The following is a 12,676-nucleotide window of genomic DNA, read 5'->3' on the forward strand; positions in this document are numbered from 1 at the left end:
GCCACAGGCTCCAGCTGACCTCCTCCTGAAGCCCTTCTGGTCTCTGAGCCCCAATGAAGTTGGGCTTCTCAGAAAGTCAGCTTCAGTGGCCTAAGGTCCTGGGTTCTGGTCCCTGTGCTGCCACTTTCCTGCTCATCCCTTTGAGCCTCAATGAGCACAGCTACAGTCAAGGCTTGGCACATCACAGGTCCTTTTTTTTTTTTTTTTTTTTTTTGGCCGCACCTTGTGGCTTGTGGGGTCTTAGTTCCCCGACCAGGGATTGAACCCATGCTCCCTGCAGTGGAAGCTTGGAGTCCTAACCACTGGACCACCAGGAAATTCCCCACAGGTCCTTGATAAATGGGAACGGCTGCTAGTGATACTGATGGGAGAGTTCCCTTGGGAATGTGTCACCCCTGTGGAGTGTGGACGACTTTGTGGGAGCTTTTGGACATACTCTGTCTACAGTGTCTTCCATCATTCCAAAAACCAGGTGCTGGGGCCCAGAGATGCCTCACACACAGCCCTGTTTGTGGTTCCCAAAGAAGCCCTACCCAAGAAAAGGGTGCTCTGTCAGAAAGTGAAGCAAGGAAGGTTTCCAGGGTAAGGACACCCAGAGCTGGCTCCCACGTGTGGGCGGGAGGGTGCTCCAGGCAGGGGTTGGTCCCGAGTGCCCCAAGGAAGACCATAATGATGTCAGCCCCACACCCTGCTGAGTGCCAACAGGGAAGGGGGTGCCTAGTTTATTTACTCCCTGCCTTGTTCCCCAAAGGAACTGAGGCGGCTTACAAAACCCAGATGCCTGAAAAGTCAGAAGGGAAATCTTGGGTGAAGGGAAAAATCACAGCAGAAAGTAAGATAAAGCCAAGGCTCCCCACTCACTGGGCCTGAAGACCTGGAACACCTGCCAGATGTAGCCACAACTCTGGCTCTGCGCTCCCTAGTGGCTGAGAAGAAGAGTGAAAGCAGACCCATATCCCTGATCCAGGTACCATTGCCTGCTCCCAGGAGGATGAACCCCACTCCCCACTTCAAGACTCAGCTCCTTCTCCCTCTCCCACTTGTCCCATGCTGGGGTGGGCATGTTGTCTGTACTCTTACAATTCCTGCATCCCATCCCTAGAACGTTCTCTCTTATGGCAGGACTTTAAAAAAAATCTATCTCAGCATCCTGGCAAGCAGTAAGATTGGGGATGTTTGTTGAAGAGACAGATAAGAAAAACCCTTGTTCAGTGCAGAAACAGACATGCCTGTGCATTTCCCCCAGTACCTGGGCATCAGAGATGTGGGAGCCCCCCACTGTAGGGGGTAGGCAAGCAGAGGCAGAGGATGGGGCCGGTAAACCCAGACTTCCCAAGCCCTGATGGGGAAGGAGCTTCCCGCCAGCTCCATGGAGGGATTCGGGCTCTGGGAATCTGGCGTGGAGGCTGCAGGGTTTGAGGGAAGCTACAGTGGAGACTTAGGCAGAAAACTGGGCCTTAGCTATGACGAAGGTGGTGTCGACCAATTTCTGGATCTTTCAGCATTGTTGGGACAGGGATTTGGGGCTGAGCTGCTGGGACCTGGTGCATACCAGGTTCAGCACCCTCTGTCCCATGCCCCCCTCCGTGATGCCATTTGACATGTTATTTAGTGCTGGCCATTTACCCCTGTGGGCAGGAGGGAGGTGGGAGAGCTCCTCAGAGGAGACTGCAGGACGGCAGGTCAGGGGCCACCCATTGCCCCCCAACCTCGGAGAGTCCCCTCTCCAGCCTTAGTTTTCTTTTCCTTTCTCAGAGACACCAGGTTGAGGCTCTGATTCAAGGATCACATATCTTAGTATAGGGCTTGGCACGTAGTAGGTTCTCAAGAAACGGTATCTGCCTTTGATGGATGTGGAGCAGAGCCGGCGCAGTGCGGCAACTCGCCCAAGGTCACACAGCTGGGCCGGATCCGACCCGGGCGCCCTGACTCCAGCGGGCCGGATTTGTGAGGAGCCAGCTTGGGGGAGCGGTGTTTGGAGGAGGGGACAAGGATGTGGGCGGGAAGGGACTTCTATTTTGGAGCGGGTGACAGGAGTGCAGAAGGCAGAGGGGGCTGGGTCCCTCCCCGGGCTCCCCGAGTCCCAGTCACCTTCCCGCCACCCTTCCCGGGAGGGGCGTCCCGGGCGGGTAGGGGGGAGGTGGGAGGGGCGGGCGGGCGGGCAGGCGGTTACCTCATCGCCGCCTCTGGGAGGCTCCGCTCGCTCGCTTTCTCGCGCCGCCGGCTGGGGCGGCGACTCCGGGCGCCGGAGCTAGCGAAGGACAGGGACGGAGGCGCCGAGAGGCAGCGCCGCCCCCAGCGCCGCTCTCCGCCGCGGGACCCAAGCAGGGGGTCCGACCTCGGTGCCCCGCGCTGCGGGGCGGCGCCTCCAGTCGCGCTGCGGGAGGAGGCCGTGTCTGTGCACGGCGCGCTCGGTCCGTTCTCTCCCAAGCTTGGCACCCGCTGGAGCTGCTCGCACGTCTTCCGTCGGCCTGCTCGGCTGTCTGTCTGCCCTCCCACCGCCAGTTGCGTCCTCCGGCCTGGCCTCCCCGGGCCCCGGGTGCTCCGAGGGGCGATGAGGAGCGCGACGGGGCCGGGGCGCACCGGGCAGGGCGCGCGCCGCGCGCCGAGCGGCTTCTGCCCATGAGGCTTCTCAGCGCGGGGCGCGGCAGCACGCGTGGGCCATGGGGGGCAGCCTGCGGGTGGCGGTGCTGGGCGCCCCGGGCGTGGGCAAGACAGCCATCATCCGCCAGTTCCTGTTCGGTGACTACCCCGAGTGCCACCGGCCCACGGACGGGCCACGCCTCTACCGGCCCGCGGTGCTGCTCGACGGCGCCGTCTACGACCTGAGCATCCGCGACGGCGACGGTGCTGGCCCCGGTCAGAGCCCCGGGGGGCTAGAGGTAGCAGTAGCAGCTCGAGGAGTGGGCAGGGGCGTGTGACAGCATGTGTGTGGGTGCTCGGTACACACGTGCGTGTCCGCGTGGACAGCCCAGGGGTGCCCGACTGTGTTCATGGGCCGAAGGATGAATGTGTGTCCTGGCGTTTGTGTGTCTCCCCTTCTGCTGGCCTGAAGTTGCCCCAAATCAGGCCCGAGACCCGGCGCATTTGCAAGGTGGCTTTTTCTAGCTCGCTTAAGTGCCTCTCTATTTGCCTGCCTCCGCTGGTGGGTGGGGATCCGTGCGTGGGGAAACATGGTCCTGCCTCCCTGAGGGTGAGCATTGTGGGTCTGGGGCCCTGAGCAGAGCCGCACTGGGAGAGGTTGAAGCCAGACATAGGGGTGTACTTTCTAGGGGGATCATTCTCTGCTCCCTCATTCCTGTGACCTGCCGCAAAGTCTCGTCTAGTAATTTTGCAAACTCCAGGACAGACTTTGAATCCTTGGAGCTGATGCCTTCGAGAGGTGAAGAGGAAAGAGAAGGCAGGATTAAGCAGGGCTTCCCGGAGGGGGTGGCATTTGGGCTAAACCTGGAAGGATGAGTGAAATTTTGATGAAAAGAAGTGGTGGAAGCATTCCAGGTGGAAAGAGCAGCATGTGCTTAGGCCGAAGGCCTAAACGTGTACAGCTGCCGCTAATTAGTGGTCTCTGCAGGCTGGGGGAACACCAGCCGAGGGCTTTGGAATTAGGCTGAGGCATAACTACCAAGGAGGGGGTCTGGGGAGGGGCGGGGTTTGCCCCGAGTTGAACTGTGGGAAACTGGAGGAGGAGGAGGAAGAAGATAGGAGTGAGGGGAGAGTAGACCCAGAGTGAAGGAGGGCTGGGGGCTGACCGGCTTCAGGCACGGTTTTAAAATTCATACCCCAGCGGCCGTGAGGACAGTAGGGCCCAGGGAGCTTGGGAGAGAGGGCGCACAGATGAGGATGAGGTTGGCCAAGGCCTGAGCATGCACTGTGGGTTTAGCGTCAAGGCCCCTGCTGGAGGCCTGGGCATGGGAGAGTGGGAAGAGGGGGCTCCGGCAAATTCTGGCCTCCCGCCCCCAGGAGTGGCCGGACCCTAAAGACTGGAGCTTGCAGGACACGGATGCCTTCGTGCTCGTCTATGATATCTGCAGCCCAGACAGCTTCGACTATGTGAAGGCGCTGCGGCAGCGCATCGCGGAGACCAGGTAGGTGAGCGGCGGGGCGGAGGGGAGTGTTTGCGGGTCTGGCCAGGCCTTTGCCCGAGGTGAGTGAGGGGGTTCTTCCGCCATCTTGGGCCTGGTCTCAGGCCTTTCGGGCCTGGCCTCTAGCCCTATGCGTGTCTTTGTGGTTCTGGTGTTTGCTGGGGGGTCTCTGGCCGCAAGAGGGGAATGTATATACCAACTTGGGGGGATTCTCCGGCCATGGGGTCCGTGGCACCGCGACCCTCTTCCCCATTTGGCCCCCAGGCCGGCGGGCGCACCCGAGGCGCCCATCCTTGTGGTGGGCAACAAGCGGGACCGGCAGCGGCTGCGGTTTGGGCCTCGGCGCGCACTGGCTGCGCTGGTGCGCCGGGGCTGGCGCTGTGGATACCTCGAGTGCTCGGCCAAGTACAATTGGCACGTGCTGCGTCTCTTCCGCGAGCTGCTGCGCTGCGCTTTGGTGCACGCACGCCCTGCACATCCGGCTCTGCGCCTGCAGGGGGCGCTGCATCCGGCGCGCTGCAGCCTCATGTGATCGAATTGGACGACACCGTCGATGGCGGGGAGGGGTCCTCCATTTGACTGGAACACCTGGGGACCCGGATTGGACGAGATTGCCCAACTTCTCTCGGATTGGACAGGACAGTCTCCTCTCTGATTGGCTGAGGAACGCTCCCACCCAGTCTCCTGGGCGACAGGCTTCTCTTTGAATCTCATTGGGCCCAGCTAGGCCCCATTGGACAGTCCTTTCTGGGACCTCATTGGGTCACGATCCCATTGGATGGAAGGGACTTGGTTATGCATCTGACTGGAAGCTCTCAGACTGCTCTCGTAGTTTCATTGGACAAACAGTTAAATCCCGCCTCTCAGGAGGAAATAAAGAGGGAAACAACTCAGGTGCATCTGGCACGTCTGAGATGGCAGGATAATCTTAAACCTAAAGGTCAGAGCTGCCAGGCATTGCCCCCTGGCAATTAACTCCAGAATCCCAACCTGTAATGAGGGCCCCCAAATGGGTGTGATGGCCCCAAGGCTGAGTCCCCAAGAAGCAGACACAAGTAGCTGGAACAAAACTTTACTGTCAGGCTCTGCAGGGCCACAGGACCTCAGGAAGTGTCCTTATTGGGCTGGCCCAGCCCCCTCTAAGGCATTCAATAATATTAGTAATTAAATAGCAATGCTCATCCCCCAACCGGAATGTACAACAGAGGTCCCATTGTGCCATGTGGTCCCAAGGGGTCTGGTCCCATGAGGTCTGGTCCCCAAGAGGCGGGGGGGGGGGGGCTCCCTGATGCAGAGGGGTTAAGGCCACAAAGGAAAAGGAGAAGGAATGGGGGACTGGGGGCAGCTGGGCTGGTCCATCACATCCAGGAATCCGGCTCAGCCCTTGAGCTGACTGAGTGCAGGGCATGCCAGGCCCTGGACTCCGTGGGTCCAGATGGGCGGCGGGGGCCCCTCGGTGTGGGGATGCGTGAGGGTTTTCGGTCTGGCTGTGTGTCCATCCGGCCTCGTGCCCAGGTCCTCAGGGGTTCTGGGCCGGCCATGGGGCTCCCAGGTGCATCTGGTGGGCCCCCTACACCGGGGCAGGGGTTGCCTTCATCGGAAGAGCTGGACAGAGCTGGGCCTCGGGGCCCGGGCAGCCCATTGGCCATCCTGCCAGAGTCTGTGGGTTGGCCACACTTGCCACCCAGGACGCTGAGGGACGAAGAGGAGGAGCTGGAGGAACAGTAGGCTGAGTCAGGAGCTGGAAGGTCCGGGGCCCGAACCAGATCAGGAGCTGGTCCAGTGGGGGTCCCGCCAGCAGCAGCCTCAAGGGCTCGGGCATTGGCCAGGAACTCCTCTTCCAGGCGCCGGAATAGTTGCTGCTCCTGCTTTGGGTCAAGCTGCAGGGGGGTGCGGAAGACACTGGCCGGGGTGGTGCTCAACTCTGGACTGGGGCTGGGGACCCGGGGAGGTCGGGGGGCTGCGGGGCTGTGGGCACGGGGAGTCTGGGGGCTGCTCCTGCCCCGTGGCATCCACGAGTGCTGCCCATCTCGGTCCCGACGCACCAGCAGCACAGCCTGCTCTTCACGGCTCTGGCTCCGGGCCCGCCGGGCAGGGCTGGGGCCCAACAGCTGGCCTCCCCTGCCTCCTGGGGCCCCACGCGGCCGACCCCGATCCAGCCGGTCTCGGGACTGGCTGCGCGGGGCGGGGGGGCGTCTCGGGGAGGCCGGAGTGCCTGTGGTCACCCGACGGCTGGGCCGTTCCCGTCGGGGGCCGGTGCCTGAGTCTTCACTGCGGGCACCAAGGGGGCCGCTCTGGGCTGAGGAGGCTGAGGAATCGCTGTCCCCGGAGTAGCGGCGGGAGCGGGGATTGGGGGGCAGCTGGTCCCGGGCCCTGGGGCAGGGGAGCAAAAGATAGAGCTGGGGCAACGCGGAGGGGACTGGCGTGCAGAAAGGGCAGGGAGAGTAAGGAACCAGCAGCCGCGTGGTTGGGGGGGTGGGGGAGGCACCTGTGGTGTGATGACGGAGGTGCCAAGGGTGTCTGTTGCCCTGGGGACTTCCAGGGAGAAGTGAGAGGCTCTGCCACAGCTTCCTGCAGCCAGGGCCACCCCCGCCGCCCCAAGGCAGCAGAAGAAGTAAGGCCCTAAGCTCCCCCTCCCCGGGCCTCCGGTTTCCTGGGCAGGCCAGCGGGAAGCAGGGTTGGACTGGCTGCCACCCAGCCCCCAAGGCCCGCCCAGCTGTGTTGTTCGTTTGGTTGGGTTGCCATGGAGACGGGAAGCCAGGCCTGCCGCCACCCCACCCCCGGGAACTTTTCCCAGGGTGTGAGTCACGGAGCATAGTCATCCAGGCCAGGGCGGGTGCCCCCACCCCCACCCCCTGGATCCCTCACCCCGTGTCCTCCTGCTTCTCACCTGAGCGGGGTCTCGGGCCCCTCCTTCGAGCTGCGTAAGCTAATGGGTGTCACCTCCGGGCGGGAGCACCTGCGCTCACCCCCGGGGGTTGGGCTACCAGCTCGGGGGCTGCGGGTGGGCGACACCCGCTGTGGGGAGAAGGTGCGGGTCCTCGTCTGGGGTGGGCGGTGGGCTGCAGGGCGAGAGGACGGGCGGCGCATGAGAGGTGGGGCCACAGAGGTGCCCGCCCCCCCCGCCCCCGCCGTGGGCACTGACCCGTGGAGGAGCAGCGGCAGGGGTCGTGCTTGTCCAGGTAGTGCTCCAGCGTGTCCCAGCCACCGCCCACGCGCACCATCACGTGGCTTCTCAGCACCTGTGGGAGCCCGGCGTGGGCAGGTCACGGCCTGTCCCCCCCACCTCCCAGGCTGCCACCTGCTCGGGTAGCCCCTGGCTCTCACCCGCACAAAGATGAGCAGACTGGAGTCTCCCACGCGGTACTTCCCCTCCGAGACTTTGATCATGGGAAACTGGTCTGGGCAGGTGCAGCGCCCCAAGATCTCTCTCACCTGAGGCCAGAGAGAGGCTGGAGGTCAGGGGTCAGGTCACTCCTCCCCGGGCCCGATGTCAGCAACTCCAGGGTCAGAAGGAAGTAAGTCCTTCTGGAAGCTCTCCTTCCCCTTTGGCTACCAGGGATCAGGGAGCTGACTAGGAAAAGATGGAGGGACTGTGGTCGGGCCAGGACCTGGGACCCTAACAAGGCACATCCTTGAAGTCCCTGAGCCCTGGGGGAGTCCTCACTCCCCCTCGCCCACTTCACAGACATGAATGTTGAGACCCACAGAGAGGCCAGGTTTGGGGAGGAGGCAGGTCCCACACCCCATGGAGGCAGGAGTGCCACAGACATGTGGGGCACACGCATACACAAACGTGCACACCAGGCCACCCGCCCAGCTAGCACACATCTGCCCACATGCTCCCCCAGGCCGGGAGCTGCCAGGCTGGCTGTGTGGGCGGCCCGCCTGCCTCCTTGCCCACAGCGGAGCTGCTGAGAAAATGAGCAGGTGGAGCCTCTGGTGACCCCGGCCCAGGATGGGGTGAGGTGGCAGCCTCTGCCCACAGCCATCTGGCTACCCGCCTCCAGGACGGGCACATCATGTCCTAACCTCCTGATAAGAAGGAAACTCTTGGCCTGGATGTGGGGGTGTTGGGGACACCTAGGTCCCGGGAAGAGGAGGAGGTAGCTAGGGTCATGGTCTGGCACCTCCTGTGCTCAGGGTAGAACTAATCCTGCAGCTCCTGAAAGGACTTCAGCTCCCAGTAGCAGCAGCTACTCCAGGCTTGGGTTCCCAGATAAGTGACGTGTGCAGGGCCCTGGGGAGGAGAAGGGACCTGCAGAGCCCCTGGGAGCTTCCCTAGGCACTCACTGAGCACCTACTGTGTGCCAAGCGCCTTGCCCAGGACCAAACAACACAGGCACCCATTCAACCTCAAGCTCAGTGATGGTGTGAATGCAAATGTCTAGCAGCTGAGCGCAGGGAGGGCATACAGGAGGGGCTCAAATCACGCGGCCCCCAGGATGAAGGAACACCTAGCACTTCTCTGGTGCATGGTTACCACAGAAAGGAAGCAGGGAGATCATGCAATGGAGCCCGAGTTTTCTCCCAGGCCGTGCTGGGCCCTGTGACCTCACCCAGCACCTCTCCCTCTCTGGGCCTGCTCAACTCCTTGGGGCCAGTTATCCACTTGGTGCTCAACATAAGCACCCTTTCCATGGGGCAGGCTGTCCTGCAGATACGAGGATAGGCCCCCGGAGGTTGCGGGCACCACCCTGTTGTCTGGTCCCTGGGTAAAGGGAGAGTAAGCCAGGCCGCCGGGCATGCGCACTCGGGGACTCACCAGCTCGTCAAGGTTGCGCAGGTCGCTGGGTGTCATGCGGGGCCCGCGGGTGGGAGCCCCTGGGGCGGTGGCGATCTCAGCAGCAGCAGCGGCGGTGGCAGCGTCCTCCCCGGCACTGGGGGCCGGGGGCGCGGCACGCAACTCCTGCTCAATCTCCTGTTCGAACTGCACGAGGCGAGGGGCCAGCAGGCCGAGGCGGGCCCCGCGTCGCGCCACCTCCAGCAGGCACAGCACCACGCTTTTCTCGTTCTTTCGCAGCACCAAGTCCTCGGTCTCGAACATGAGCACTTCGGGCACACCCAGCTCTGCGCGGCACCAGCCGATGAAGCTGGCCACATTGTCTCGGGCCACGAAGGAGCCGGGTGCCACGCTGTGTGCCTGGAAGGCCACCCCACGGGCTGGGCGGGCAGTGGCCATCGCGCGGGCGGCCTCGGTGACGGCATTGGCATGCTGGCACAGGGTGGTGCCTGTGGCCAGCCCCGTCAGGAAGCCATCGCCACCGCTGGGCAGACCCAGGCCGTACAAGGCGTTGAGCCACTCGGCCAGGTCCTCCTTCATGGCCTCCACGTAGGCCTCACTTGAGCGGAACGGCCGCACGCTCTTGGCTGCGGAGCCCGCGATGCCCACCACGGGGTCTGCCATGCCCAGGCCAGCCGAGTCACTGTGGGCAGGGACACGGGTGAGGATGGCTGTGAGGACCCAGCAGGCGCTCAGTACAGGCTATGCCACTGACCACCTGCACCAGCCTGTCGTTTCAGACCAAATGCCTGGGTTTGAGCCCTGGCTGTGAGAAATTCTTCGCCTTAGTTTTCCCGTCTGCAAAATGGATACAATAATAGTACCTTCCTCATAGGAACTAATGGGATAATTTTTATAAATGACTTAGTGTCCATAAGTGTTTGCTGCTTGGTTCTTTGGGGGAGGGGGGGATTGAAGGACTTGGCCGAGTCCTCCCGCCCAGGCAGGGAGGCGCCCATCCTTACTGCCCCTGTGATAGGTGAAGAGATGAGCCCTAGAGAGTTGTAGCCCACGGCCCTGGACTCACAGTAGGAACCCCGGTCCCGACCTCAGAGAGGGGTTAGGTCGACTGCTCAGGGCTGGTGGCGATCCCACTTCCTCCGGAAAGATCCCAGGTCCTCCCTCAGCCCCCCTTCCGTAAGGACTGTGTCATTCTAACGACAGAACAGCAGCAGTAGTAAAGTAATTGCAATGACCTTGGCCAGGTCTGAGCGTGCAGTGATATTATCTCCATTTTACAGATGAGGAAACTGAGGCGCAGAGCTCGCTCAAGGTCACAGAGCAGTGGGTGGCGGAGCCGGGCCGACCTGCCCGCGTTGCTGATCCGGCTGCCTCCGGCAGCCGGCTGGCCCGGGCCAGGCCCCGCCTCCTCCAAGGAGCCTCTCTAGCGCCCCAAGCTGGTGCCTGTGAGCCGGAACTCAGAAGGGCCTTCGCCAGTCCTGGCTGTCCTCTGGGCTTCGGCCCAGAGAGGGTGCGGGGCTGCCCAAGGTCACACAGCCCTGGGGAACAGAGGCCCGCGGCTGCCGCCGCCAGGTCCCCTTCAATGTGCGCCGGGAAGTGGGTGCTGGGGGTCCCCGCGCTCACCTGGCTCATCCCGCGGCCTCGGGGAGCATCGCCCCGGCGGGGCCGGAGCCGGGCCGGGCCGCCGCAGGGAGGCGCCGCCCGAGCTACTGCGGATCCCAGTCCCACCACCGCGTCCTCCGCGCCTGCAGTCTCCGCCCCGCCTCTCTGGAATTCGGATCCGGCCCGGAGGGGGTGGGCGGGGCCGCGCTCTCTTAAAGGGGACGCGCTGTTCCCGGCCTGGGGAGGGGCTGGAGTCTCCAGGTGCGGGGCGGGCCAGGGACTCGGCCCAGCCCTGAGCGGAGGCGGGACCACAGCCCCCAGGCGACCCTTCCAGCCCAGAAGTCCCATTACCAGCCAGGCTAGTCCCCATGGTCCCTTCCACCCTCCTTGGTCTCCTGGGGAGGGGTTTGGGTGTTTCTAGTTGCTGTGCCTCCCCAGATAGTGGCCTCCCTGGGTGAGCACAAACGGGCAGTTCCCAAGGCGAACTCAGGAAGCGATAGGGGCCTGGGGATGCAAGTCACCTCCCGCCGGAGTGGACCTCCTTAGGTCAGATAAATGAGGCCATCCAGCCTTGGGTGGCGGGCTTCCGGGCTTCCTATCAGCAACGCCGGCCTTGGAGAGGGGGAGGATGGCTCCGTTTTACCCCCACTCAACCACTGGCTCCTTATCGATTGCTCTTTGTTAACCCTCAGGTTAGGGGAATCCTTTTCTCAGATGAGGACTCTGAGGCTGGGGGTGGGTAGGTGGGTGGCTGAGGCCCACGTTTCTGACGCTGCGGCCCATACCCTGCAGTGGGGACAGGCCAGTCCTGGACCACCTCTGGCCATCGGGGTGGGCCATGGAATAAACGGCAGAGGCTAGGCGGCAGCCTGGCTCTGGAGAGTTAAGACCCGCTGGTTTCTTTTCAAACTGCAGAGGAGGGACCTGGCTGGAACCAGCGGGAAATACTGCCCCTGCAGCGGCTGGGCGGGGACACCAGGCCTGGCTGGGCAGCAGCCTCACTGGCCAGGCGGGGCTGCTGCAGGGAAGCATCACCACCAACAGCCAATGCTCAGAGCTTTAATAAAGCTCCTACTGTATGCCAGGCCAGCTGTGTGCCCTTGACCTGAAGGAACCAATGAGTCACCTCCATGAGGGACACTCATGCCCAAACTTGGGCTGAGTCAGGAGAGTAGCTGGTGGCTCCGGGATTTGAACAATGACTATTATGGGAATACCCTCAATCAAGGATCGGGGCATTTGTTACTTACTATGTGCCTGACCTCCTGGTGGCAGGCTGCTCACATGTATCATCTCACTGAGTCCTCATGACCTTTCAAAAGGTGGGCTCTTACCCCCATACCCAGGTCGTGCAGGTCCCACTCTACCCTCTCCACAGCCCCCTCCATCCACTGCAGAGGAGTAAGGAAGGCCCGTGCCTAGAAGTAGTAACTAACGGCTGACATTGACATGGAGCCTACTAGGTGCTGTGTCTTTTGGCACTGCAAACCAAGAGCAAAAAGCAGGGAACAAAAGAGAGCCAGCTCCCAGGCTCACAGTCTAGAGGTGGCTCCTGGGCTGCAACAGGGACAAGGCACTGGGGAGAAGAGAGCGGGGAGCAGGAGTGGGGGTGGGATGGGCCTGCAATTTTTTTTTAAATTTATTTATTTAGTATTTATTTTTGGCTGTGTTGGGTCTTCGTTGCTGTGTGAGAGCTTTCTCTAGTTGCTGCACGCGGGGGCTACTCTTCATTGTGGTGCGTGAGCTCATTGCGGTGGCTTCTCTTGTTGCAGAGCATGGGCTCTAGGTGCGCGGGCTTCAGTAGTTGTGGCTCGCGGGCTCTAGAGCACAGGCTCAGTAGTTGTGGCGCACAGGCTGTTGCTCCACAGCATGTGGAATCTTCTGGGACCAGGGATTGAACCCGTGTACCCTGCATTGGCAGGCGGATTCTTAACCACTGTGCCACCAGGGAAGTCCCTGTTTGTTTTTTAAAAAATATTTATTTATTTGGCTGTGCCGGGTCTTAGTTGAGGCAGGAGGGATCTTTGTTGCAGCATGCGGGATCTTTAGTTGCGGCATGTGGGATCTAGTTCCTGACCAGGGATTGAACCCGGGCCCCCTGCATTGGGAGAACGGAGTCTTAGCCACTGGACCACCAGGGACGTCCTGGGCCTGTAATTTTTGATCAGTGAACAGTAAAGGTGAGGGAGGGAGCTGTGTGGATATCTGGAAGGAGAGTGTTTCAGGCTCAGAGAATAGCCAGGGCAAA

At 62.1% G+C, this 12,676-nt stretch overlaps 2 protein-coding genes across 3 annotated transcripts; one reads left to right on the top strand and one right to left on the bottom strand.

Annotated features, from left to right (window-relative positions):
- The first annotated feature begins 2,263 nt into the window (after window positions 1-2,263).
- Window positions 2,264-5,012, top strand: RASL10A (RAS like family 10 member A). The gene is made up of 3 exons (XM_007103020.2): window positions 2,264-2,882; window positions 3,961-4,085; window positions 4,347-5,012. Exons 1-3 carry the CDS (start codon window positions 2,664-2,666, stop codon window positions 4,612-4,614), a joined length of 612 nt encoding a protein of 203 aa, XP_007103082.2. The 5' UTR covers window positions 2,264-2,663; the 3' UTR covers window positions 4,615-5,012.
- Window positions 5,013-5,138: 126 nt separating this feature from the next.
- GAS2L1 (growth arrest specific 2 like 1) lies at window positions 5,139-10,598 on the bottom strand. Of its 2 annotated transcripts, XM_007103010.4 has the most exons (6): window positions 10,450-10,597; window positions 8,848-9,508; window positions 7,410-7,517; window positions 7,228-7,324; window positions 6,973-7,144; window positions 5,139-6,455 (listed from the first exon to the last, which is right to left on the bottom strand). In XM_007103010.4, the coding sequence occupies exons 2-6, from the start codon at window positions 9,487-9,489 to the stop codon at window positions 5,441-5,443; spliced, it is 2,034 nt and encodes a 677-aa protein (XP_007103072.2). In that variant the 5' UTR covers window positions 9,490-9,508; window positions 10,450-10,597; the 3' UTR covers window positions 5,139-5,440. The 2 variants fall into 2 exon arrangements, with proteins under 2 accessions (XP_007103072.2, XP_054938781.1); XM_055082806.1 differs by lacking the exon at window positions 7,410-7,517 and having other exon boundaries at window positions 8,848-10,598.
- Window positions 10,599-12,676: the final 2,078 nt, after the last annotated feature.

This window comes from Physeter macrocephalus, unplaced genomic scaffold (assembly GCF_002837175.3).
Source record: "Physeter macrocephalus isolate SW-GA unplaced genomic scaffold, ASM283717v5 random_373, whole genome shotgun sequence".
NCBI classification, from domain to species: domain Eukaryota; kingdom Metazoa; phylum Chordata; class Mammalia; order Artiodactyla; family Physeteridae; genus Physeter; species Physeter macrocephalus.

Excerpts from the sequence above, each read along its gene's own strand:
- GAS2L1 (XM_007103010.4), bottom strand. The coding sequence starts at position 9,489 with ATGGCAGACCCCGTGGTGGGCATCGCGGGCTCCGCAGCCAAGAGCGTG. Across the intron at positions 7,325-7,409 it reads GTCTGCTCATCTTTGTGCGG|GTGCTGAGAAGCCACGTGAT; the intron begins GTGAGAGCCAGG and ends GGGCTCCCACAG. Across the intron at positions 6,456-6,972 it reads GGGCCCGAGACCCCGCTCAG|GGCCCGGGACCAGCTGCCCC; the intron begins GTGAGAAGCAGG and ends CCCCTGCCCCAG.
- RASL10A (XM_007103020.2), top strand. The coding sequence starts at position 2,664 with ATGGGGGGCAGCCTGCGGGTGGCGGTGCTGGGCGCCCCGGGCGTGGGC. Across the intron at positions 2,883-3,960 it reads AGAGCCCCGGGGGGCTAGAG|GAGTGGCCGGACCCTAAAGA; the intron begins GTAGCAGTAGCA and ends TCCCGCCCCCAG. Across the intron at positions 4,086-4,346 it reads CAGCGCATCGCGGAGACCAG|GCCGGCGGGCGCACCCGAGG; the intron begins GTAGGTGAGCGG and ends TTTGGCCCCCAG.